At 35.3% G+C, this 27,956-nt stretch overlaps 1 protein-coding gene across 3 annotated transcripts in view; it reads left to right on the top strand.

Annotated features, from left to right (window-relative positions):
- Positions 1-27,956, top strand: part of PSPC1 (paraspeckle component 1) — a 75,919-nt gene that overhangs the window by 15,297 nt on the left and 32,666 nt on the right. For 2 of the 3 annotated variants that reach the window (XR_008701006.1, XM_055542597.1), the window contains exons 4-6: positions 2,701-2,897; positions 7,250-7,334; positions 10,979-11,084. Coding sequence is in view for 2 of the 3 variants with exons in the window: in XM_055542597.1 (XP_055398572.1) it covers positions 2,701-2,897; positions 7,250-7,334; positions 10,979-11,084 (388 nt within the window). In the remaining variant the exon portion in view is untranslated. Of the gene's footprint in view, positions 1-2,700; positions 2,898-7,249; positions 7,335-10,978; positions 11,085-17,201; positions 27,798-27,956 lie in introns of those variants that run through there. The other variant, XM_055542598.1, reaches the window with a different exon arrangement.

Here is a 27,956-nt window from a genome sequence, read left to right on the forward strand (position 1 = left end):
ATTCTTAAATACTGGACCACCAGGGAAGTCCCTGGGTGCTTATTTTTAACTGGTGTTGGAGATGTATCAATGAACAGAATAAACCAGAAACTCTTGCTGTGTGGCGGAGTAGGTAGCCTGTCCCTTCTCCAGCAGATCTTCCTGACCCAGGAATTGAGCCAAGGTCTCTGGCATTGCAGGCAGATTCTTTACCAACTAAGCTATCATGGAAGCCCTTGGGAAGCAGGGGGTAAACAATAAAATAAAGATGGCAGAAAGACAGGGAAAAGTGGGTGTAGGGGAGCAGAAGAGTGTGCCTCTTTTTATACAGGTGGTTAAGGAAGCTTTTGTGAGGGTAGTATTTGATTCACAACTTGAAAGCGGGGGTGGGGGGAAGGGGGTGGGAGGGGAGGGCACCAGATGGGATAGGGATCTCAGTCAGCTGAGGGGTACGGCTCTGCAGGCTTTGGGGGAGGACTGGCATGGTGCAGGTGCAGTGACGAGGCCAGGTTAACTGGACCAGGGTGAGTATGGGGAGCCTTGTAGCGATCAGGGGATTTAGGCCATAGTGGGAGGAGTGCAGACTGTGGGGCTTGTGGGCTATTGAACTAACTTTGGCTTCTGTGATTCATGTGAAAGGAAGAAGCAGGATAGTGATTTAATTTTAAATTTAAAGCAGCTTTGTAGCTGCTCTGTTATAATAGATTATAAAGAGCCAATGGTGGGATTGGGGGGGTAAGTTTAGGATCCTGCTGACAGGAAGTGGTTACAGTGGTAATGACCAGAAGTGGTCAGATTCCGAATGTGGTTTGAAACTAGATTGGATATTGCTGATGGATATGGAGATGTGGGAGAAAGAGAGTTAAAAGAGTGATGATGAGGTTTTTGGCCTAAGTAACTGGAAAGTATAGACTTGCTAGTGACTGACATGGAGAACCTGGAGGAGTTGATTTGGGGGAGGAGGATCAGGAATCTTGTTTTGGGATCTGTTGTCAAGGTAGCTGAATTTGTGTCTGGAATTCAGATGTGCTGTTTGGGCTCAAGTTACCAGTGTGATGGAAAAGAATGTCAAAGGACCAACTCCCGATTGCTCATTTGACAGAAGTTGGGAAGGTCAAAGGGAATCAACAGAGACTGAGTGGGAGCAGTCCCTGAAGTGGGAGGGACACCCAGCAGAATGTGTCCTAGAAGCAAGGGATTGGTAGTAATCAGTTGTAACTCAGCCATGTAAATTTCTCTTAAATGCTGTTTCTCAAAGGCTTACATTTAATTTCCTATTCATTTGATTTCTGGTTATAGCTTATTACAGATTTTAAGTAGAGCATCCTTTTGCATTCAGGAATTAGAGAACTGGAATTATAAAGGTGTTACAAGAAGTAGAATTTATAGATTGTACTTGTTTATTGAAAAAAAAAAAAAACCAAAACCCAAACGAAACTTGTTTATATAATGACTTAATTATTCCAGCAAATATTACATGATCTCATGATATTTTTAAACTTTACTGCTAAAGAGTTATGCTCTGAAGGGAATATTCATGAAACTTAAAGAGTCAAGATTCAAATTCAGCTCTGGTGCCCCAAATCCATATTGTTTCAATAGTGTTTCTTTTGGGAGAAAATGAAGTTTTTATATTTATTACTGTAGTCAACACCTGACTTAGGAACTGCTAACTAATAAACAGTTCTTTCAGAAAAATTAGTGGGTGGTGGATCTCTCTTATTCCTTTCCCTTTTCCAGTCAGTGCTTTAAAAAGAAAAAGATCCAAGCTCTATTTTTAGGTCTGGAATCCCTTGATCATGGTTAAGTTTGATTTTATCTACCCCCTGAATATCTTTGAAGCTATTTCTTGTCACTATGTTTTCCCTCTGTGACAACCTCCTCCTCTATCTCCCAACTTTGTCCCATCCACCATCTTCCCCTCCCCATCCCCAAATAAAAGTTAAAATTTATGATTACAAGGCATCTGTAGTTTTATTGGTGGGTGAGAATTGTGTTCTTATACAAGTACTTTTGAATAATTGAAATTCTTTGAATGTTGGGTACATTCATAGGTCTTCATTTAAAAGATTTTTTTCCCCGTCATACATTCATTCATTTAAGAAATCAATACTAAATGTGTACAATGTGCTAGGTATGTGCTAGGTACTTAGGTACAGTGGCTTACAGGAATTTCATTTGCTCATTGAGTTTACAGTCTAGCAAGGCAAACAAGTATAAAACAAATTGAAGTAAATTAGGCCTGTATTATTTGGTGTAGCCAATTAACCTGGCACATAACACTCAACAAACTGTTTCTGCTTTATTACTGTCCCTAAAAGTTATTACTTTTAGAAAAATCTGACTTCAGACCATTAACTTGGGGGACATTTGCTTCATATGTTACAGACTGCCTTATATAAAATTGTTTATTGAAAACCAAAAAGGCCTTATTGGAGGTGGTAATTTGGGGAGTGCAGGTTGTAGTATCTTGTTGTCTTGGTTTGAATCCTGGTTCTATTGCTTATTAATTAGTTGGGCATCTTTGGGCAGTTTCTTAAACTTAGGCTTGTTAAAGTGCTTGACAGCATTGCTGTGAAGTATTTCTTGGAGGTTACTTGTCAGACAGTGCCATGAACACTACACAAGCTTAGTTAATGGTAATGCTTGTTGTTCTTATATGTTGTTTTAGTTTTTAAACATATGTTTAAAAACTTTTAATGTCTTTTCATGTAAACTTAGGGAAAGAGAACAGCCACCACGTTTTGCTCAGCCTGGGACATTTGAATTTGAGTATGCATCTCGATGGAAGGCTCTGGATGAAATGGAGAAGCAGCAGCGCGAGCAGGTTGACAGAAACATCCGAGAAGCCAAAGAGAAACTGGAGGCGGAGATGGAAGCAGCCCGGCACGAGCACCAGCTGATGCTCATGCGGCAAGGTACTTTTCTCATTGATAACTGTTACTCTTGAAGTTGCTAGTTAAGAGTTTCAAGACAGTTCAAACTCAAAATACTAGAAACAAAATTTTTGCTTTTCTGAGAGAACTTCCTTGTGAAAAAAAATTAAAAAAGCTGACTATTTAAGATTCTTATTATGTGTCAAAAGATTACAGATGGATGTTCCTTGGCAGAGATGAAAAAGATTTCAGGTTTGCTGATGGATGTGGGAATTTAGGAAGACTAAATTCTTAGTATTTGGCAAGAAGACTTTGAACACTTGAGACAGAGCTAACTGAATTTTTTTTGTGTGTGATTTTTTTGTTGTTAACTGAATTTTTAAGAGCACTCATAACAGGTGTTATGCATAACATACATTTATTAATATTCACTGGTCAGATACTTAATGTGACAAGCTGCTTAAGTATATATCAGAAGCTTACTTTTTCCCATCCTTGTTTCTAGGTTTCTTATTATGACTGCTTATATTCTCTTTCCCCTTTGTTCTTTTCTGTTAATACTCCATGTAATTTTTTCTGATTCTTCCTATCACTTTTCCATTTTCCATAAAACTTTTTATTTTTTTTTTCCTTTAAAAATATTTTTTTTTTTTTTTTTGGCTGTGCTGTGCAGTTTGCAGGATCTTAGCTTCGTGACCAGGGATTGAAATTGTGCTCATGCAGTAGAAGTGTGCAGTCCTAACCACTGAACCACCAGGGAATTGCCAGAATTTTGCGTTTCTTTAAAGCGTCTAATTGCTTTCTACTTTGCTCTTAAATTTTTTGCCTTTTTTTTTTTTTTTTAATTTAGTATTTCACTAAATCTTTATCTCCCCTGGAGGAGGAAATGGCAACCTACACCAGTATGCTTGCCTGGGAAATCCCATGGACAGAGGAGCCTGGGCTACAGTCCATGGGATTGCAAAAGAGTTGGACATGACTTAATGACTACAACAATAACAACAGAACCTTTATCTACCTTTTCTTGGCTGCCCGTCAGAGATGAAGGTTCTACAGATAGCTGCCTGGTTTCTGTGGCAACCTTCTTTTATATATTTATACATTGTTTTTATTTTTTATAAAGTGTGAAATAATTTTACTGACTCAACTAGTCTTTTTTTTCTGTACAGCATTTGGTATCTTAGTACCCTGACCAGGGATTGAATCTGTGCACCCTACATTGAGAGCACAGAGTCTCAACCACTGGACCACCAGGGAAGTTTGCAGAGGCTTTCTTATTGGACTTTATGTCATCTAATCTTGGCCTCCTCTAAACTATTCTTTATACTAGAGCCAGTATTTTCTTTTATTTATGTATTTATTTTAATTGGAGGCTAATTACTTTACAATATTGTAGTGGTTTTTGCCATACATTGACATGAATCAGCCATTTGGTCAGCATTCATCTGTAAATCTTTATATGGTAGATTATCATTTTCTTTAGTATAAAATCCACTTTAGATCCTGTGCATTACATGTTTTGGAGAAGGAAATGGCAACCCACTCCAGTATTCTGGTCTGGAGAATTCCGTGGACAGAAGAGCTTGGTGGGCTGCAGTCCATGGGGTTGCAAAGAGTTGGACACGACTGAGCAACTAACACAATTAGTACATGTTTTTGAAGCAGTTTCAGTCAATTCACTGAATAACTGCTGGTGCCAAGTAAGTTAAAATCCAGCTCAGCAAACAACAGAAACTAGTCAGATATTTTTGGTTTCTTTTGGTACCCTAAACCTAATGTTTCTGTAAAGTCACTCTTTTTCTAATAAAATTTAAGTCATTCATATCATATACTAGTATGTTTAAATATATACGGTAAGTCCTCTCAATAGGAATCTTCAAGTTGCAAGCTTTCAAAAATGTGTTCCATCAGCATCAAGTGTGAGTGAAATTGCAGCTTGCCCTGTTTCTTATTGCTGACGATTCCTCAGCTCTACCATCTCCCATCTTCTCTCCCTCCTCCAGTCAGTAACTCTTCTTGCCTGTTATTTTTAATACTCATTATTTTATTTATATTTATAATCTTTTAAAAAATACTTCCTTTTGGTTGTGTTAGGTCTTCGTTGCTGCGTGTAGGCTTTCTCTAGTGTCGGTGAGCAGGGGCTGCTCTTTGTTGTGGTGTGTGGGCTTCTCATTGTGTTGGCTTCTCTAGTTGCGCATCATGGGCTCCAGGGCACACAGGCTTTAGTAGTTGTGGCTCACAGGCGCTCATTAGTTGTGGCTTGTGGGTTCTAGGCTCAGAAGTTGTGGTGCTAGTGCTTAGTTGCTCCATGGCATGTGGTATCTTCTTGGAGTGGGGTTTGAACAGCTCTGTCCACTGCATTGGCAGGCAGATTCTTTACCACTGGACCACCAGGGAAGCCTCCTGGATTATTATTATTATTATTATTTTTTTTAAGAAGAATTCCTGTGAGTGTTATTTACTGGATTAAAGGATAAAAAACACCTCAGGTTACATATTTTTTGGGTAATACTTTCCTCCACAAGTACATTATTATGGCGGTATACAAATATATAACTTCTTGTGAAATTTCAGAAACTTTGGGTATTAGCAACTTAAAGGAATTAATTTGGAAGATACAAAATGTTGTAAGTTGATCGTGCTCCTGCTTCATATTAGATAGTGTGTTTATCAGATAATGTGATTGTCAGATCCTTTGAGCTAATTATTGTACCCTGTTCTGGTGAGGAAGCATGATCTGAGAGGGCAAAGCAGCTTTCTTAACTGGCCCAGCTTAAAAGGAGAAGATTCAGTTTTCAGGAAATATTCATGCTCTTTTCTTACTCCTTTTCATGGAAGAAAATATAGTATATATTTTTATATATATTACTGTGTATGTTCCTGTTTTAAAAGTAGCAAACCTAGAAAATCAATAAAATTGTTAAAGGATACACTGTATTGACTTTCTTAGTTAATGATAGTAAGATACTCGCCTTGCCATGTTTTGTCTTATTGAAGCATTTCCCCTTAGGAATATAAATAGACTGTATATTTTTGGTCTTTACCAGTCTCACCAGCTATAGAAATTATATGACAGTTATGGGCTCTCAATATTGGTTGTACAATGAAGTCATCTAGGGAGCTTCAAAAAAGAAAAAACTCATAGCTGGTTCACATCCCAAGAGATTTTGATTTAACTGATCTGTGGTTAAAAGGCACTTGAGCAGTTCTAATGAGCTAGTAAGGTTGACAGTTAATGGTAAAAATGTTTGAAGATCATTGTCGTCATGTTTTTTAGATAGCTAAATGTTATCTGAATCACCTGGTTCCTGGTGCATATAGACTTTCCTTGAGCAGAGTCCCCCGATTTTTTTTTTTAATTTTTGTTTTCTTAAGTTTCTCAGTTGAGACTGAACATCCAGGTCTGGGATGTGGCATTTTGGAAGGAGCTTTGGAATACTGAGAGATTTGGCTATATATCCCAGTGAACCATATCATGCCTGGATGACTAGAGCCATATAATCTGTCTGAATCTTTTTTTGTTTACATAATTAATACATAATTCAATCTTTTTTTAACCTTCAGGGAGGATAATACTACCTTTTTATAATTATGATGCCTATGTTATAGTTAAGATGTTAGAGTTATTTGCCTGTGGGATTTTAACTTGAACCGTTAGTATTATAAGAATTCTGAATATAGTATTTTATTAAGAAATATTTGAGATAATTTATGTTCATTTTAGAAATTTGAGATAACGTGGTTATAGGAAAAAGAAAACCAATAATTGTGTTATCTGGAGTACTTATATATATTTTAAAATATATTTATTAGTGCATGCATGCATGTATAATTTGGTAGGATAGAACAAAGGTATTTTTAACACTTGGGAAGTTTATCAACTGCTTCTCAAATGGGCATCTTTCGTTGTGTTGCTTCAGTCTGAAAGCCTTGTTCTTGATATGTGACATGAGTTCATGACAGTGGGAATGCTCGTCCTGTTTAAAGTGGGCTTGTTCACATCAGTGTTCAGCCCTTTTTCCCCTTTCAGGAACTGTCCCCTCTTTTCTTCATGTGACGCTGACTTGATGCAGGAGGAAACGTGTTGGGAGGGATGTTTTGGGGTTTTATGCTATGTCCAATCCCATTTTTCCTACTGTTTCTGGTCTGATGCTTAATCTGCCCTCTGCTGATGCTTCCCAAGGTATCATTTTGGGCTTCTGATCTGGTTCATTACACAGCTTATAATCTTTCATTGTAGAATGGTGCGATAAGACTTTAAAAAGAGAAGCTAGGTACATGAGTATAAATAAGTTACTACATATATTGCCAGTCTTGGAGAACCTTTATGCTTATAGATGTAAAAATACAGAAGATGAAGCTAAAAATATTAATCTGTAGTCAATATTTTGTAGATTTAATGAGGCGTCAAGAGGAACTCAGACGTTTGGAAGAACTCAGAAATCAAGAGCTACAAAAACGAAAGCAAATACAGCTGAGGTAAAGAATATGTGAATATATGTAGCTTTTATTGCGTATGTTATTAATAAAACTCCAATGTCTGTTATTGACAAGTTGTATTTAATATTAAAAACAGAATTGTCAATTTTTGACTACAGTTATGGGATTACTAACGATCTCCCATAATTCATTATTCTATCAATATGATTGTTTCTAGCCAGTTGTGGACACTTCACAGACACTGTGAACTTAGAGGGCTTAGGCATTATTTCATATAATTTACTGTAAAAATGGACTGTGATTTACTGGACTATTTTTCTATAGATGCATATATTTGCATTCTTAGTTTTGATTTTTCCATGTGTTTAAGACTGGTTTGAATGCCATTATTCATTTTTGTTCTTCTGGTAATTTACTTAAAAGAGATATCTGGTGGTGGAATCCACGGTAAAAACAATATGAGCATCAGAGATCTTAGTACATGATAGACAACTGTGACAGGCAACTTAAAATCTTTTAGGTTAAGGAAGGAAGTTTAAGGGAGTAGTTGATCTAAGATGTGGAAAGAAATAGTAACAATTTTTCTTGCATCTGCAAGATTTAATTGTAAAATACAAGATAAATATTACTCTTAACATGTTTCAACAGTCTTAATTAGGAATTGTAAGCACGGCTATGGTAGAGTAAAGCAAGCTTAAAATTTTGTTTTGAAAGTGCTGTTAAAGTACTAAGTGCTGTGATGGGAAGTAAGGTGATCATGGGAAATGAAAGAAAGTGAAAAGCTGTTAATGAGTTTGACGTGTCCTCAGGGTCTGGAGGTAGATAGTAGTTCGTATAGTATATCTTTTCCAACTTTGTACCTGATGATATCAGTGTATGTGTGTTTCTGTATTAGGACTACTCTGATTTTACTCTAACCTGCTGCTGCTGCTAAGTCACTTCATTCGTGTCTGACTCTGTGCAACCCCATAGATGGCAGCCCACCAGGCTCCCCCATCCCTGGGATTCTCCAGGCAAGAACACTGGAGTGGGTTGCCATTTCCTTCTCCAATGCATGAAAGTGAAAAGTGAAAGTGAAGTCGCTCAGTCGTGTCCGACTCTTAGCGACCCCATGGACTGCAGCCTACCAGGCTTCTCCGTCCATGGGATTTTCCAGGCAAGAGTACTGGAGTGGGGTGCCATTGCCTTCTCCGTACTGTAACCTACTTACTCTGAATTTATAGAACTTGGCAGGCAGCATCAGCATCTTAGCCTCAGTACTGCTGAGTCATAAGCTGACTCACCTGTGTTGTGATAAACCTTCCAGGTGACTCTGAGTCATTCTAAAGTTAGGAAACCACTCTTGTAAAAGAAACTCCCCAATTAACTCCTTTCCCGAGGGGCTGTTTTCAATGTCTTTTTTTTTTAAAAAACAATTTTTATTTATTGATTGATTGCTGCACTGGGGTCTTTGTTGCTGCCCATGGGCTTTCTCAAGTTGCAGAGAGAAGGGGCTAGTTTCTAGTTGCGGTGCACGTTTTTCTTGTTGTGCCTTTTCTTGTTGTGGAGCACAGGCTCTAGGGTGCGGGCTCAGTAGTTGTGGCACATGGGCTCAGTTGCTCTGTGGCATGTGGAATCATCCCGAACCAGGGATTGAACCCCCGTGTCCCCTGCATTGGCAAGCGGATTCTTTACCACTAGGGACATCCTCAATTTCTTTCTTACTGCTTTTTTCTGCTTTGTGTAATTGTGTTTAAGTCTCTACTTGTCCAAATAAAAGGAAACCTCCTCTCTTCTAAAATAAACCTTTCTGAATCTAGCTTTCTCCTTTTACATTTATCCTTTACAGCTAGGCTTTTAAAATTAGTGCCCTATACCTATGCTGAAATAAGTGATTAAAAGTCAGCAGTGTGGGATGCAAAATATTATATATAGAATAAACAAACAATAGGGTCCTACTGAATAGTGCAGGGAACTATATTCAGTATCCTGTGATAAACCATAATGAAAAAATATATAGAGGATATAGGTTTGCAGTTCTGAAACTACTTTTTTCCCTTTTGATCAAGACTTTATTGAGAATAATATATATGCTTTCTTAAATGAATAAATTAGGTAAATATGACCTGAGGTTTCTCATTGTTGGAGAAAGAAAGAAGGCGGAAAGGCTAAAATGAAAGTGAATCCTGTCATGTTTAGTGGGGATCAGTATCAGTGTGAACTGAGTGCTGTTTAGTCTAGACAAATACAGAAATACAGATGTGTATATATGTGGGTTCATATGTATACATATATGTATTTCCTAGCTCTGTCTACCCAGAAGCAGTGATGCCTCGGGAATAATGCCCAGATTTTTGTTTCCGAATACCATTTTCCAATAAAAGGAACCAGGGCTTTTTGGAAAAGTGGCTGATTCCAGTATTAAAAAGTCCAAGTTGACTGATGTTGTGCCAGAGTGAAGGGAAGTCCTTGAACTAAGCTCAGGCCTGTTGAAAGAACACAGGAGCTAAACTGAAGACGCTCCTAAAGGCCAAAGTTGGAACAATTTCAACAACAAAATAAGAAATGATAGGTTGTACATTTGTCAAATGATGTTTATTCAGGTCAAATACCCATGAGTCTGTGCTGATAAAAGTAATTTAACGAATAAGTAAATAAATGGAGGAGAATGCACAGCTTTTCCTTAGTTGTTAGAAGTAGAATCCAAATAATAAATGGGAAAGGAGCCTGAGAGAAAATTACCAAGGAATGAATACTGCAGTAATACAGGCATACCAAAGAGTTAGTGTGGGTTTGGTTCCAGGCTACCACAATCAAGAGAATACCTCAATAAAGAGTCACCTTTGTACTATACTGTATTCTTTTAAGTGTTCAATAGCATGATGTCTTAAGTATTATTATATTTTCAATGTATTTCAATATTTTGAGATAATATTTTCAATAATATTAATATTTTGTGGGTTTCCCTCTTGATCATATTACAGCTAATTATTACTTAATAGTAATCCTTTACATACACATTGGATTTTTGTTGTTCCGTGCTTGAATATACCTTTGGGGCAGAGGTTGGCAAACTTTTTCTGGGAAAGGGCTCCTTCGTAAATATTTTAGGCTTTCCATGTCATATGGTCTCTGTCTCAACTATTTAACAGTGCTCTAACCCAGAGGTAGCCACAGACAGTGAGTGAACGATTGTTCCAAAATTTACAAAAATAGGTGGTACATAGATACCTGCTCTCAGGAGATTTCCTCAGTGGGTTGATGCAATGAGGGAGAAGGGGCTTGTGAAGGCTTCCTTCTGTACATAATAGGATTTTTGTCTCAGCAGTGTGGTAATTTGCAATGGATGGTACTAACTGCTTTGCCAGTGGTGAATCCCAGGCTTTTTCTTTGTTCCTTAATAGAGTACTAGTTTGAGCTTTTGGAGGCTGGATTTTTTTTTGACTGTAAGCATATAGCTAGGATGCTGTTATTTTACTTTTTTTTGTATTTACCCTAGATAATTGCCATTTCATTGGTTTGTTTGATTTATTAGAGGTTAGAGCGAAATAAAAGGAAGATAAATTTGATAAGCCACTCATTATCAGAGACTGGCATAATGTATAAATACATGATACACATAAATGATTTTATTTTGCCTGAAATAAGATATCTGGTTATGGCTTATATGTCACACCCTGAGTTTTTATTTACAAATCTCTCAGGCATGAGGAAGAGCACCGTCGTCGTGAAGAGGAAATGATCCGACACAGAGAACAGGAGGAGCTGAGGCGACAGCAGGAGGGCTTTAAGCCAAACTATATGGAAAATGTAAGTAAAGTACTAGTTAACTAAAGTGATTTTATATTGTCAGGTGGATGATGTTTACTTAGAATTCTTTATATACTGCTTTATGTAGTACTGTATTTTCTAATCTTTCTGAATCGTCATGTTTATGATAAACTAACAAGTTTCTTAACCTCTTACAGGTAGTAAACCAAAATTAGTGTCTGAAGATAATCATGCTTTATGAAATGGATATTAAATTTTGCTTTATTTCACTTTATCTTTTTTTAATTGTTGCTACATTAGGAATTTTGATAAATCCCATCATCTCCACTTGACTGATGTTCACCATTAATTGATGTCAGTTCTTTAGTTTGGAAGATTTTAGACATATAGAAAAGTAGAGTAGTATATGCTTATTAGTCAGCCATAACAGTTATTAGTACTTGGCTGATCTTTTTCATCTTTAAGTAATCCTGAAATTTTTGGTATGAAACCTTGACTTCATATAATTTTATATGAGTGTAGACCTATAAAAGATAAGGACTCTCAAAAAATTTCTTTATCATACTTTAAAAGATGTCAGTTACTTAATATTAAATAGTAAAAGCCCCAATTTGTCCAAGTCTTCAATCTTTTAAAAAAATAATTTGGTTTCTTCAAATAGGTTGTGCATCCGTTCTTTTTTAGTCTGTAGGTTTTCTTTCTTTTTCTTTTTTTCCATTGTTTCCTTACTGTTTTTATTTTTAAAGAAACAGCCCCTCATAAAGAATATTTCACGTCCTGAATCTTGTTAATTATATCCTGGCAGTGATGTTCAACAAGTTTCTTTATGCCTGAGTTTCTTACAAACTGGAAGTTAGTTCTAGAGACTTTATCTGACTCAGGTTTTTGTTTTAGGGAGGCAAAATGGTAGGGCAAAAAAGGATACTTCAAATGTGTTATAACCCACAGGTTCTAAATTATAACAGAGTCTTGTTGTTCACCTTAGATGAATGCCAGCTTAACAACTGACTCTAAAAAATACTTATCTATATTTTTTTCTCTGTTTTAAAGCCATGATTCTTAAGTAAGTTTCTGAGGCTAAATGTAGTAATTCAAATCACCGGTGCCTTTTTTTTCTGACTGTCTCTGTCCCTGAAAAATTTTAAAGTTTTTTAAATTAAAATGAATACAGCAAAGTAAATCCTAAGTAGAATAATAATCAAGAACTTTTTATTTTGCCTTCCATCAAGTAAATATCCTTTGAATGAAAATTACATTTTCATTTAAATTCCCTTAGAAAATTTTTTGTTATTTATAATCACACTAAAAGTTAATAGATTTTTAAATCCCATTACCAAATTAGTTGAGTAAGTTTTCTGAGCATTGGGTTTTTTTTTTTTTTTTGAGTAATTACTAGCTTTATTGCAATTCTCTTTTCTTCTTGGGTACATAATACTTACATAGTGACATTTTAAAATTGTGGGCTTCTTTTTCACTGTTAAATTTTAAAGTAAATTTGTTGAATTTATTAATGTGAGAATATTTTACAGTGGTAAAAGAATGTGGAATTTAAAAATTTTCCCAAATGCGTATATTTTGAAATGTAGTAAAGTGTTTTAATCTTAAAATATAGAAAAGTACATGTGATACATTTTTTAGAGAAATTTTATTTCATTCCATTGTTGACTAGGAAATTCTTCCTAGTTCTTCTGTGTACCTCAGTATATCAGTTTCTAAAGTGCTTGTCTATAGTTAAACTGGTGCGATTAGCTTTCTTAAAATTTTTCTGGCATAAACTTTATGTCCTTGGAGCAAATATGTAGCTGGGTCTAATGATTTAAGTCATTTAGGGACCAGAAGGAAATGATTACTATGTTCTGTTAAACTTAAGTTGGCTACATTGAAAGCTTGATTACAAACTCTGATTCTTTGAAATTTCACAGTTTTTAAAAACCTACATCAATATTTTTTAATATGTCCAAGTGGTAGGCATAATTAATGAAGGACAGATAGTTTTGACTTTTAATGCAAAAACTATTTAGAAATCTTGCTACAGTTTAAAATTGAAATTCTGCAAATACTTAAAACATTGGAATGTTTCAAATTCATTTTAATGGTGGGTAAGATGTAATAGCCAGGGAACTTTGAGAATAAATAAATTAGATATTTAAAAGTGTGGCAGGTTTAGTGGAATTTCAGAAGTAGCTCATTTATTGTTTCATAAGATTATGCTGTCAGAAAAGTTAGATGATTAAATATTTTAACATAGAGTTTTAAATAGTTACCAAAAGAATGTTTTACATACTTGAAGCATCATAGGATTAATTTGGGTGGAGTAGAGGTCTGCAAAGGAAGCCTGGAACTTCCATCCATTTTTGTACCACCCTACCGAGCTGAGAATGGTGTTTACATTTTTAAAGTGTTGATAGATAAGGAAAAAAAAGACTACTAAACAGTATTTGTGACCATTAAAACCTAAAAGACTTACTCTTTGACTCTTTACAGAAAAAGTTTACTAAACAGTGGGCTGGAATTGGTGATTTTTTCTTTTTAATTAATAGTCATGTTAGGCCCCAAGGTTAGTATGTTCTTAATTTTTTGGAAAGGAATCATTTAAAATGGTATGTAGCAATGATATTTAATATGTAGGGGAGAAAATATAGTCTTCATTCTATTTTTAGCTTTTTCTGAGATAAGAAACTATGAATAGACAAATTTTTCATCATTTTGGTCTCAGTTTTATTTGGTTCCTAGTTTCATAATGCTTGTTAGTATAAACTAATCAGGCTAATCAGGCACTAAAGAAATATTAACAAAAGCTCTTAAGTGGTTTGTGTTAATAGAAAAACATCGAGGCCATTGTTGCATCAGTTATTCTTCATTTACTTTCAAAACTGTCTCTGGAAAAATTTGTTGAACAATTTTAATGTTTGTTTTTGTTTTTAAAAGCTTTGAAATTAGGCCCTCTTATGTGCTTCTCTTATTTCCCTGTTCAGTGTAAAGGGAGGAATCACGTGGTAAGTGTTCAGCTTGCCTGAGTAATAAAAGTCATGTAGGTTTACTTGGTTTGTTTTAAGATGCCACCTCTCATTTCTTTCTAATATTCCCATTAGGAATATTCCAACACAACAAATAGTAGCTGCTTCGGAGTATAAAATAAATACTTATTTTGTCTTGAATAGTATATATTTTTTAATGTAGCAAAAGACCTATTATGTTTGATCATGTTTTTCTTTTGTTAGCTTTCAAATTGATCATAATATTATAACATACATAGGAATATATTTTTAAGAGTTTCATGAATATGCCAACTCTTCATCAATTAGAAGCTGTCGTTTAAATTTCATACCTTATTTCTCCTTAGAGGAAGTCATGTTCTTTGATAATACATTTGTAATTATAAATTAAACATGTTATTTTTCACTCCTGCAATATAATATTTTTTTGACTCCTGTAACTGTATATGTTTTTATGCCGTTCCTTAATTTCATTTAGGTTTGTTTTTACTACAGTATAATGGGACCATTTTCTGGGTTGAAATTTTCTACTTATCACAATTTTACAGCTTTGAACACAGAAGTTATTCAGTTAATAGTAAGAATTTGTGAATCTATGATTTTTTTTTTTTTTTTTAATATTGGGTTGTTTTGCTGCTTGTAGATTCAGTAGTTTAAAATTTAAGTACTGCTATGTATGTACCAGTCTTTATTTGTGGATACAGCTTGGATTGGAGTAAAGAGGAAATTTTAATTAGAATATTTTAAAAATGCAGTTTCTTGGAGTAAACTTTCTTGGAAAAATGACGATGTCATAAAACATGTAAATATCTTTCTGGCTTTAGTAGTGGTATCATGTAATTATAAAATACTTCGACTTGGAGAATTGGATCAGTGCTTAGATTGGATGCTGCTGCTGCTAAGTCACTTCAGTCGTGTCTGACTCTGTGCGACCCCATAGACGGCAGCCCACCAGGCGACCCCGTCCCTGGGATTCTCCAGGCAAGAACACTGGAGTGGGTTGCTATTTCCTTCTCCAGTGCATGAAAGTGAAAAGTGAAAAGTGAAAGTGAAGCTGCTCAGTCGTGCCGACTCTTAGCAACCCCATGGACTGCAGCCTACCAGGCTCCTCCGTCCATGGGATTTTCCAGGCAAGAGTACTGGAGTGGGGTGCCATTGCCTTCTCTGAGATTGGATGCTTCTTTGTTTTAAAACTTAAGTAGTTTCTTTGGCTGGCATGGTCAATATTAATGTTTGGGTTTTAGTAAAGAAAAGAATAGCCCTTCGTATCCTTTTCATATATATATATGTAATTTTTATTCCTTTTTGAGTAGGTGGGAATAGCCCTGGAGAATTGAGCACATGCATAAAAACCTGAATGTTTATTATATGCCAAGGCAGTAATTTGACCTTTGTTCCTTAGTCAGAGGTGTCCATTGTAGCTCTTGGGATTGGACAGCAAGGCCACAAGCAGTGAGGGGGTGCAGCCCAGCTAAGAGAGAGAGGCCTCTTCTTGGTAGTATTTCTGATCATGCATAGTAAGGAATCAGGGAGCTTTTAAAAAAGGTGGGTGCCCAGGTCTCCATCCTACTCACCGATTCATTTTGTGATTTTAGTAGATTCTGATGGATTATCCATTGGGAGCATACTGGTTGAAAATCCAGTAATTTTCAACCTTTGCAGCATTTCTGTGGACCTTAGAAAAGTGCCTGACATATAGTCCAATGGGACTGGGTTGCGTGGAATCAGCATTTTAAAAAGCTCTTTGGGTGACTTATTTTCATTAGCGAAGGTCAGAAACCACTGGCCAGATGTTGAAATGAGACATATATTGAGATGAATATAGTGATACTACTTGAATTTTTTATGGAACCTGGGGACTTTGGGTAAAGTGAGAACTTAGGTTCATTCTGCATGGGAGATAGGGCTCACCTAGTTAACAGTACAAATGGCACAGCCTTCTGTGTGAATTGTGCTCTGTAGGTTTTTGGTGTGGCAACTTTTTTTTGGACTTTCATCCTTTATATGGAAGGGAGTGTTGTCTCAAATGATACATTAATTTTTTGTTTTTAAAATATTTCATTCGACTGGGGGTCTGCAGACTAGGGTAAGTCAGGCCACATCAGAGTGCTGCCTGTTTATGGGAATGCAGCCATGTTTATGTTTTGCTTATGGCTGCTTTGCCCCAGAATGGTAGCATTGACTAGTGGTGACATAACTCTGATGTTGTGTCAAGACTGTATGGTCAGCAGAGCCTGAAATACTATCCAGTCCTTTCCCAAAAAAGTTTGCTGACCTGTGATCTCTGGTCAGTTTGAGAGTTGTGAGAGGGTAACAGGCAGGAAGGCCCAGAGGTCTCCAAATGGAGGAAATAGCCTGCAAGTGTCAGACATTTTTTATCTCTCTTTTAAGCAGCAGGAAGAAACAAACTACAAGTGTTAGATTTTTTTCCCTTCTCTATACATATTTAAAAAGAGGTTTCTTTTAAAATTCTATGTTGCCATGACGACACCTGGTTCCACCTGAACTTAACTTTTCTTGAACCTTGAGCTAACCAATGCATTTTTCTTAACGTAAATGTTTTTCTTAAGCTAGACTCTGTTTTCAAGTTGGTTCTGCCTAAGACTTAGAACTGACTTGACAAACCAGTATGTTTTACTCATGCAAATGTTCTCTTAAGCTATGTTCATGAGACTAGTATTTGCTTGGAAACCTGCCCTTGTTAAAGATTCATGTCAATAGTTTTGTGCCCAGGACAACTCACCTTGTGTCAGTGTCATCCCAAAATGCATGTTTTGGGTGAGGGGCCTGATACCAGTCTCTGAGTTTTGAGACATTTCCTTTGTCTAATTAATATCCTGTTAGTAGCTATATAACATCCGGCTAAAGACTAGTAAGGGAGGCCCTCTTTCTGCCTGCTTCTGATGTCTATGTCAGAAGCTGTCTCTATCTTTTTTATACTTTAACAAAACCTTATCACACAAACTCTCTGAGCGATCAACCTCGTCACTGGCCCCTCCTCTCCTCTTGAGGCCGAGAATCCTGCCGTCTTCCACCGCTCAGCAACAACCTTTCAGTTAGGGGAGGGAATCTATAAAAAAATGCCCCATGTTAACGAAACTCATAAAGAATTTGTGATTTAAGATGTAATTTTATTAATTTGTTTTTTTTTTTTTTCCAGTGTTTTTAGAAGGCCTATTGAGCAGAATGCCTCATATCCTAGAACCTTGATTCTTGGTTCTGAAGAATCCAGATTAGTGTCCTGAATGTTCATTCGTAGTCATGGTTATAAGTCAGAGCAGAAGTTATGGGAAGAGCTGATACAGCGTCACAGCCACATTGCTGATGTCTTGGAGTGGTCAAGTCTCTTTTTTTCAGTCAGTTGAGGCAAATCCTTTGATCCGGATTGCCACATTTGGCCTTTGTTTAATTTTATTCCAGTCCCTTCCTGCTTCTTGTGTGGGTATTGTTTCTCTTTATCATTATCCCTTGATTTAATTATAACCTCCCCCCCTCTCCCACCAAACAGTCCCCTGTTTTCCCTATATAAAACTCAACAGAAATTCTAGCCAGTAATAAAGTTTCATTAATAGGTGCTGGCAGAGCCAACTTGTCACTTAGTAATGAGTAGGTCCAAATACATTTTCTTAAATGGCTTTTGAGTTTTTGAGAGAAGCTGCCAAAATTTGGTGGTTTTCTCATGGCTATTCTCTTTTTTTCAGTAAATTATTTAGTTCTAACAAGTGATTTGGTTGTATTGCAGAAGAAAATTGCATTATTTTGGAAGGGTTAAGTAACTGATACATTTCATAGGATGACACTTTTCATCATCCTATGGAAATAAGAAGAGTTATTTGGTGTAGGGTTTGGTGTCAGATTTAGGTGTGGGAAGGTCATTGCCAATTGCTGGTATAATGGAAGCCCACTTCTGATGGTTTGGACCTGATGGTGAAAATTAAAATGGATAATAGGTTTGTTGCAGTGGTCTTTCATAGGATGCACTAGTTGTGACCATTTTTTGTTGTTAATATGGTTTCATTTATTTATTAAAATAATTTAATTGATTTATTACGGTGAGCCAAGAATTTTTCTGAATATTTTAGGATGGTACATAGACTTTATAATCAAATAAAAGCAAAGATAACATTTTTATAATGTTAGTTAACATAGACTCTAGATGATCTTTAGAGTTTTGATGATTTGTGTAATTTGGGTTGAAGATATAATACCATTTTAACCAGCTGTTAAATCTTTGATCACGTCTCAAAAGGATTTATTTATTTATTTTAATAATATCTAATTATTTGTAGGGAAAACTTTAAAGTTTTTATCCAGACTAGGACAAGTGAATATGAGTACTAGGTAAAATTTTCTCTCTTTTTATTTTTTTTTAAACAGCAGGTATACAATAAGCCATCTTAGGCAAATCAAGTTGTGTTTGTGGTCACCCTTGTTCCCTTGTTATGATTATGAACAGCATTTTCCCCCCTCTGTTTTATCATTCATATTTTGAAATCTTTTGAATGAATCCAGATGGAAGTGGTTTGATTCTTTACACACTTCACTTCATCAGAGAACAGTTTGTTAGACTTAATTATCTCTGTGTCATATTAGATGACTTCTTTGACCTTACCTTCCATTATAGTCTCAAAGAGGCTTATTTTCCACAGAAACTTCCATATCCCTTTTTCCCTCATGGAGAATGTGTGTGCTCAGCACATATATAATCTCTGACTACTCACCCCAGCTGTGATCCTGGATCATTTTTAATATGATTTTTAGTACTTACATTGCCTTCTAATTATTTTCTGACATTTTTGTTCAGTAGTTGACCTCTCGAGGTCATTTTGTGTTTGTTATCTTATAGTTACTTAAATGTAAACTGGGAGGGTTAAATAGTTGTCTTTCAGACTACAGCAAGCAGCTCAATCACATGGTTTTGAGTGTTCTTTAAGAGCCACCAAACCTCAGTATTTTTATTGAATACTAAAGTCTCAGATGTTCATCATCAGTAGTTTTGAAACATAGGTGGCATTGAGACGTAGCTGTTGATGTATTTTTGTAGTGTTCATAATGGTATCACATAGTGAAGAGTAAAATAGCCATTTTCTATGCTTAGTTTTCACACATATAACTTTTTAGTAGGCGCATTCCACTTGTATATCCCTTCAAGATTGTTAGACTTACAGGAAGACTGAAGATTTCCTTTAGTAAGGAAATTTTGTTCACTGTTTTTCCTGTGTTTATAATAGTCCTGAGCTTTGTAGAGGATACAGAAAGAAATCAAGCCTAGGGTCACACACATCTTTGAGGATTTTAGAGTATTTTAGGTACACAGGACCTATGTAGAGTAGGTTAAGAGACACAGCTAAAAAAAGTTCTGAAAGTTTAGAGAAATTTGCCTTCTTGAGAAAGAGTGTGTAGTCTCTGCACTGTTGAGGGGCTATATTGGGTGTATTTTAAAAGCTAATGTGATTGGTTTATTATTCTGCTGTGTTGTAGGTATATTTGAAATGGTAGGTTCTTCTCATCTTACTTGGTTCAGAATGGTAAGCACTTTAGCTAATGTTTATCTTTTTAAGAGAGGCTGGAGAAGAGAGCTTACTTGTATTTGCTAATACAAGTGAACTAGAGTGAACACAGATTTTGAAATGTCCACTATGTGCAGTGTAAATAACAGGAGTTTTGTTCAATTATTAAGTAGCTTGAAATCATAACAAAACATTTTATGAAGGCATAAAAACTTGTTACTTCTCCCTTGTGACTTCTTATAACATTTAGAACCTGTTACAGGAGTTATCCTACGAGATAACTATGTGAAAAAAATTTTTTTAAGGCCAATCAGTATTTTGTATATTCTGTACTTTGTATTGAAGCTTTGTAGTATCACCTGAAATGTCAGAATTTTTTACCAGATCAAATGAGATAAATGTGAATGTCAGTATCCCTGTGTAATTACTAACTACTAGTGGTAGAGAAATCCAACCAGTCCATCCTAAAGGAGATCAGTCCTGGGTGTTCATTGGAAGGACTGATGCTGAAGCCGAAACTCCAGTACTTTGGCCACCTCATGCGAAGAGTTGACTCATTGGAAAAGACCCTGATGCTGGGAGGGATTGGGGGCAGGAGGCGAAAGGGATGACAGAGGATAAGATGGCTGGATGGCATCACCAACTCGATGGACATGAGTTTGGGCAAACTCCACGAGTTGGTGATGGACAGGGAGGCCTGGTGTGCTGCGATTCATGGGGTCACCAAGAGTTGGGACACGACTGAGCGACTGAACTGAACTGAGTGGTAGGGAGCAGGAACCTTGAGTTTGTAAGTATGCTCTGCTGGTGAAATGGACTTCTGTTTAGAATTCCAAGTTCTTGAACGTATATGGGTAAGTTTGCCTGGTTGTCTTGTGATACCCTCCACTACATTGTGTAACCACATTTCAAATCCTGTCTTTTTTGGTTATAAATTTGTATAGTGATTCTACAAGTAGTGATTCTCAAGATGTAACATCTTAATTTGGTGTGCTATTACTTTCCCTAAATCTTGCTTTTAAACAAAATTAAATGCTTGTATAGTAGTTTCTCTTATAAATGTAAAATTTAAGTAACTCCTTGAATTGTATTTAGGTATTATTTAAGTACTTTTAAATATTACTGTATATTGAGTTTCTTGCTTTGAGTTAACTATTTAGAAACTAGTTTGTCAAGATTTTAATCTTCTGGTAGACTACTAAGATAACTTGTTTTATGTCTAGTATCACAAATAGAAAAAGTTATTCTCATCTATTAAATACATAGTTCTTCATACATTGAAACACTTATGCTTTATTATTAGCTTTCTTCTGTTGGTGAGACCGACTTGAAATTGCTTCTCTTGCAGCTGGTATTTGGTCTTCTGTTTTGTCTTTCATCCTTTGATCTGGCCAGTCATGATAATTGTTTTGATTTTGATATGAAAGTGTACTGGATAAGAAGTTATAGGTAAAGAAATGCAAACCAGTCACCTGTATTATATGTACATTGGTAAGATACAATTAAAAGCATTATGTATGTGTTGTAGTTGATATCCAGATTGTTGATTTCTTTAAGCATTTGAGATAAAATAACTAAATTTGAGGAATAATTATATACCCCTAATTAATTTCAGTTCTTTAAAGCAGCTTTTCAAATGGAATTTTCCATGACAGTTGAAAAGAGTGATCTTAAAAATGTGCCTTAGATATACAGATTAGAAATAAAATTCTCAGCTCAATAAAAATTTATTTAAAAATTAATTTGTTTAAAATGTTTATTCCCTTCTATCTCTTGATGGGTATGGCTAGATTATATGTAGTTACGTTTAATTCATTTTCAATTAGAGTCATCCTATGTATTAACAAGTAGCAATAAAGTTTGCTACTTAGTCAGTTGAATTTGACAGTGACTTCCAAACATTATGTCTACTAAGTTACCTGAACCAGGCTTTAGAAATGCACTGTTGAGTGAATGTAGTTTAAGAGGCACATGTGTTTGGGTTAATGAATACAGTAAGGTAAGAATAAAATCCCCTACTTGTATTTGGGGTTCCTTCTGTTTCTGATTGAATATTTAACAAGTTCATGACTAAAACTTGATGTAAGTTAAGATAAAATTTATTCAAAGAGAAACATTTTAAAGTTTTAAAAAAGTAAACTTTTATTTTTTACATCAAAAATTTGTTCCCTTCACCCCACATGCCTGCAGACTCCTCACTGTCAGATTCCCTTACATCAGATCCCTGCAGCACACGGGGTGTACTTGTTACAGCAGGTGAACCTTCACTAACACATTCGTATCACCAAAAGTTCATAGTTTATATGCGTTGCAGCACATTCTTGGGTTTTGACAAATGTGTGATGACACATACCCACACAGAGTAATTAATTTCATTGCCCTTAAACATCCTCTGTGCTCCACCTAGTATTTCTCCCTCCTCATAATTCCTGGCAACCACTGATTCCCTTCTTGTGTCCATATTTTTGCCTTTTTCAGAATGTCACATAGTTGGAAAGAAGAGTCTTTTCATTTTGGCTTTTTAGTAATACACATTTAAGTAGGTTCCTCCTCTGTTTTTTCATGGCTTGATAGCTCATTTCTTTTTAACACTGAATAATAATCCGTTACCCACATTTACCACAGTTTATCCAGTCACCAAATGAAGGACATCTTGTTTGGCAGTTATCAATAATACTGTTATATGTATTTGTATGCAGGTTTTTGTGTGGACATAGGTTTTTGATACTTTTGGGTAAATAATGAGGAGTATGATTGCTGGATCATATGGTAAGAGGAGGCTTAGTTTTGTTAAAATAAAACATGCACACACACACCAAAAACCTATTAAAATTGTCTTCTAAAGTGGACATACTGTTTTGCATTCCCACCAGCAAAGAATGAGAATTCCTGTTTCTCCACGACCTCACCTGCATTTTGTTGTCACTGTTAAGGATTTTGGACATTCTAATAGATGTGTTCTGATAACTGTTTCTTTGTGGTTCCCTAATGAAGTGTGAATTAATGGTTCACTCTGGCAGTCATAAACTGAGGAATGTTTCCTCCATACTTATGGGTGTAGATACTTTGGAATGCATGCATTCGAATTGAATGGAAAACATACTGTATAGTTTATATTTTAATAGTTGTCTTATGTTAAAATATTTTCCCCCCTCCCCATATAGCAGTGAATGATATAAATGTCTTGGAAAACGCTGTTTTTTATTACTTGAATTTAGAGTGTTAAGTCTTCCATGCCTTTGTTGGTTATGTTGGAAGGTTTGCATGCTGTTATTTGAGTTCTATTAATAGGAACATTTCTTATTTCCCATTTTAGTTTATTAGAAGATTACTTTCTTGATGCACACCTTTTAATAACGCTTTTTAAATGAGTGGATAATTTCTTGGCAAAGTGGCCTACCTTTTTTTGTGATTTTATTTTTCTTTATACCTATTTTTTAAAAAATATTTTACATAATTGACTTTTGTTGCTTTCTTGTTTATAAATATGTTTATTCCCTAATATTTCTAGATGCTGACAGTTTGTCTTCTCTAATGAAAGTCTGACTCTCCAACAGTCTAGTTGTTCTTGTTATGTGAACTTCTCTAGTGAAAAGATACATTTCCATGTGCTACAAGAATTTATTTTTAGGAAAAACTCTAGGAATATTTAATGATGGGTTGAATATTGGTACTTGCCAGAACTTATACATTTCTCTAGAGTTTTATTTCAGGATTTTTAGCATTTTCTTTATTAAGACATGGAACTGAAACAGCACATCGTGATCCTTAGATATTTCTTTAGAGACATACCCGAGAAAGGACTTCATGGATTAAAGGAGGAGGATAGTAGCTGTTGGGACTGTATTCACTCAGACGAGTACATAGATTGATCATTGTGTTGGGTGAACACACCATATCATTGCTTGCAGAATGTTATTCCAGCTGATAATTATGTAAAGTCAGTTTTTGTTTAGTTTACTGTTTCCTAAACCCTAGGCATTCATATACATATTTTAGCACATTAAGTATTAAGGAAAAAAGTCAATATTTTCTATAAAATAATATCTAGTTCTACATTAAGGTATATTGGTTTAGTTAATTTACATTAGGGCAAATTTTCTGCTGCTTTACATTTTCATGAGTAAAGATTGACAGGAACTTAAAAAGCAGTGGTCCTTAAGCTTTTTGGTTTCAAACCTTTTTTAAAAGCTATTAAAAATTATTGAGGACCCCAAAAAGGTTTTAATTACATTATATCAATGCTATATTAAAAATTTAAAGAGACATTTAAAAGAAAATGTGTTGTAGTGGGAAGAGGGACCTTATTTTACAGTTTTTGCAAATTTCTCTAGTGCTCGACTTTGTGTAGTGGAAGAGTGGTATTGTTTTACTCCTTTGTGAATTTCTTTAATTTTGGGTTTTATAAGAAAATGGCTGGCTGGCTTCCCATATTTGCTTTTGCATTCCACCTATTGCAAACTGCTCTTTTGGTCAAAGAGCATGAAGGAAACCTGGTTTCACATGGATAAGTAAATGGAGACAAGTGTATATATATATATATTTTAACCTTTTCAGATAATTGAAATATTCTTGTTTGATACTGCAGTGAAACTTGACAAGCAGTAGTTTCTTAAAAGTACTCTTTTGCATTAGAATCCATTTGTCTACGTTATCTTTGAGTGGATTGTTTTCCTATGCATGAGTTTGTAATGTACCAAACAGAAAAATAGTGATCCCTAGAGTTTCACCTACTATCTAAATGTTAATGTATTTTGTTATACAAAATTAAAACAAGTCACATTTCTTAATACCATCCACTTATAAGAAATTACACAGGTTAGTAATCTGCTTGTCTGTCAAATGCTGTCTCAAGTAATAATCTTGCTCCAATAAAATGTGTCTTACTCAGCTGCAGCCCAGTCACAGAAGTGGTTTTCTTGAAATACCCACCCTATTTCAGAATGCAGCAGAAATGCTTAATGTAGACATCTATTTTGTTGCATAGAATAATTAAAGACATGTACCTAAAGATAGAAAGTTCATAAAATTAATCCTTTTTACTATTTCATCCAGGTGTTCATAGTTGAAATTATTATTTTTTAATATAAAGTATCTTAATTCTTGTCCTTATACAATGTAAATACTGTTTGTCATGATTTGGAAGTAAGACTGTACCACACAATGGCCAAAGAAGAATCATGCATTCTATGCCTTGTCTTTCGTCTGGTCACCTAGAAATTTAACATCAGCTGTAATTGTCGTTGCTTGTCGTCTCACATTTCTTTCATCCATATATTCGCCATAGTCTGCTTTCCTTTCCACATAAATTCAACACCTCTTTTTCAAAAACTGATGTGCTGCATCTCTGAAGCCTGGTCAGAATTGTCTTTTGACTGATGTCACCCATTTGATAGGCTTCATTTGCCCTGATAACCACGTCTCATTTGTTGCTAGAGAAAATACTGTGGGTTTTTTCCCTTTCACCTGTCTCATGACAGGGTTCTGACCTACTCAACTAAGGAACTGCACACAATTCAGAGATGCTTTGTGCTGATAGCTATTTCAGACCCATGTTGTACAGCAGGTCTTTAAGGACATTCCTCGTGGTCCAGGGATTAAGACTCCACGCTTGCATTGGGGAACTAAGATCCCATATGCCTTGACTCAGCCACAACGAATGAAAATAAAGTACAGGTGTTTGAAATGTGGCTTCTATATTTTCTTTTCTTACAATCTAATCTTTAGTCTTTTCCAGGTGCTCTGGCCCAGGCAGCCGTGACTGAAGTTATTTAACTGCAATTGTAATGTGAAGAGTACAGTGATTGCTAGTAAAAATTGAGTGCAGATGCCTTGCTTTGTGCTCTTAACACTAGGATTTTTGCCCACCATTGCTCTTGCACTGTGCCCTAGAGTGTCTCAGTGGAAAGCCCAGATAGAACAATGTTAGAACTGTGTTCTGATGAAGTAGCTTTGAGGTCGTGCACATCTTGGGTGCGTCTTGGGAGATTCTTTTCACTCCATGAACCACATTTTGAGAACTTTGTGTTGATGAACTGTTGCTCTGATACAATGTGGCTCTGGGATTAGTTGTACTTTTGTTTTGGTCAACTGTGTATTTAAGCATGTTTCACTAACCAGTTTTCAAAAATACATATGCATAATTCTTATAATTGAACACCTTCTTAATAATATGGTAAAAACATATTAAAAACCATTGCTTTTTCTTAGTTTTTAATAAGATTCTTGAAGAATGAAGGTGCCTTGTGAAGAAGATAATTCCATGAACTCTATTTGGGCAGATTTTTATAGGTCAGCTCAATCACTTTGCTACACGTATGATCCTGCATAAGTTATTGAACAATGCTGGGCCTTAGGTTTATCATCTCTAAAATAGGATAACATTCGACCTTACTTCATAGGGTTGCTGTGAGGATTTGTTGAATTAATTAAAACTGTCATCTTAGCTTTCTCCTTTTATATAGTGCTGCAGTCTTTTGAGATTTTGTTTACATATAAATTGTTGCCTGTTAAACCACAATAATTTTGGTTAAGTAATAATATTAAAATTTGTATTATAAAAATATCACACATATTATTGTATCAGTTCCAATTTAAAAAATAATAGAAGCATTTGCAGGAGCCGTTGAGGGTTTTATGTATTGTTTTTGGGTGGGTATATAGTTACAGTGAACTTCAAGTGATTTCTCCTTATTGATACTCAATATATCAAGTTATGAGAAGGACTGTCTTAATTTCTTCTGATAACACTACCCTTAAATATTATCTCTGCCTCTTGCATTTTACTGGAAGTATGTAGCAATGGGTTTATAGAAAGTTACAATAACCTTAAAATACAACTAGGGAGCTAAAATTTTTGCTTTTTCTAAATTAGTTAAAAATTGATCTGTCATCTGTATTATCTCTTTTCTTAATCTTGTGATTATAGCTATGTAAAATAGTCTCAGCAGTTTCCTTTAGGGAAATATTAACAAATTATGCATTTTTAGTGAAAAATGATGTAATACATAGCATGAATTGTTACTGTAATCCAATGTTCTGCTACCTTAGAATGTTATGACATTCTGATTGTCTCATTTAAAGATATTTTAAAACTGGAAATAGTTTATAACAGAGCATCAAAAGGGGACTGTTTCGGTCACTGTTGAATAGTTGACCTAAAACCATAGATCTCTTCAGTATGTTAATACGCTTTCTGCAAAACTCTGTTAATGAAGGAAATAGACTAATACAATATGTTTTTTTAAAAAGTACTTCATGAATGATAAAACTAAACACTATTATTTCAGAAGGTGAAAGGTAATGCTGAAATCATAAAGAGGTTTAAACAATAAAAAGGATTCTCTGATGCCCCACCATGAATTGCAGGCATTGAGTATGGGTGTTGGAATATATAGGGGATTTGAAAATTGAAGTCTCAAACAGTGAGACTAATAATTACTCTCTGTCAGTGATTAGCTATTGCCTACCTAGTCTTTCATAGTTAAGGCAAATCAAAAGTAAAAACGTTAGTTAAACCTTTGTTCCCTCCAACATGTTGGGACCATAAAATCCATGTATTTTACTCTGGTACTGGAGCGCAGCCAGCTCTTTGTGAGACGTATCTCCTGTAAATAATAATGTTAAAGATTTTGGGTTTGCTGAAAGAGTCCACATGTTATCAGTAGGCTCTACTGCTGAGGAAATGAGAGCTTGGCTTAATTTATTGATAATAGTGTGAAGTATGATTATAGAATAATATTTTCCCTATAATTTCAGAATTACATGACTTCATTGGTAATCAGTTTTATAAAATAGTCTAGCTTTCTTGCTGGTCAGTAATACTACCTGTTTATAGTCAAATGTTTTATGATGAAACAAATTTATTTTTTGGAAAGTTAAATGTTAACTTTGAGAAAGCTTTGGTATTCAGATTTTCTGGGCAACAAGAAACATTTCTTCATGGAACTGTTACATAAGTGGTGTTTTTCTCATGTCGTAGCTTCCTTATGGGTTAGCTTTAGAGGCACCTCCATTAGGTTAGATGGGCAGTTAGTTGACTTGCTGCTTAGTGGTTTTTCTCCATTTATAGGCTTTTTATTTCCTTCATTTCTAGCTTTATAGGTACTTTTCACTAGTGTTTTAAAACCAACCCGTTGTAATAAAACTGCTTTTGAAAATAGAAAAATTATGCTTTTTTTAGATTTAGACATCACTTGGAATTTTTTTATGATTGCTACTTGTAACACTTGTCTGGTATTGGAAAAGATCATTAAATAATAGTGTAAATTTCAATTACAATATGTTGGGTAATTTCACCTAGAGATTTCACTGAAGTTAGTTCTATGTAACTGTTGGTAAATGAGTTTTTAAGGAATAGTTTTTGTACTGAAACTTAAAATGTTTTGTACATTTGTGTGGCCTTT

Source organism: Bubalus kerabau, chromosome 12, assembly GCF_029407905.1.
Source record: "Bubalus kerabau isolate K-KA32 ecotype Philippines breed swamp buffalo chromosome 12, PCC_UOA_SB_1v2, whole genome shotgun sequence".
Taxonomy (NCBI): domain Eukaryota; kingdom Metazoa; phylum Chordata; class Mammalia; order Artiodactyla; family Bovidae; genus Bubalus; species Bubalus kerabau.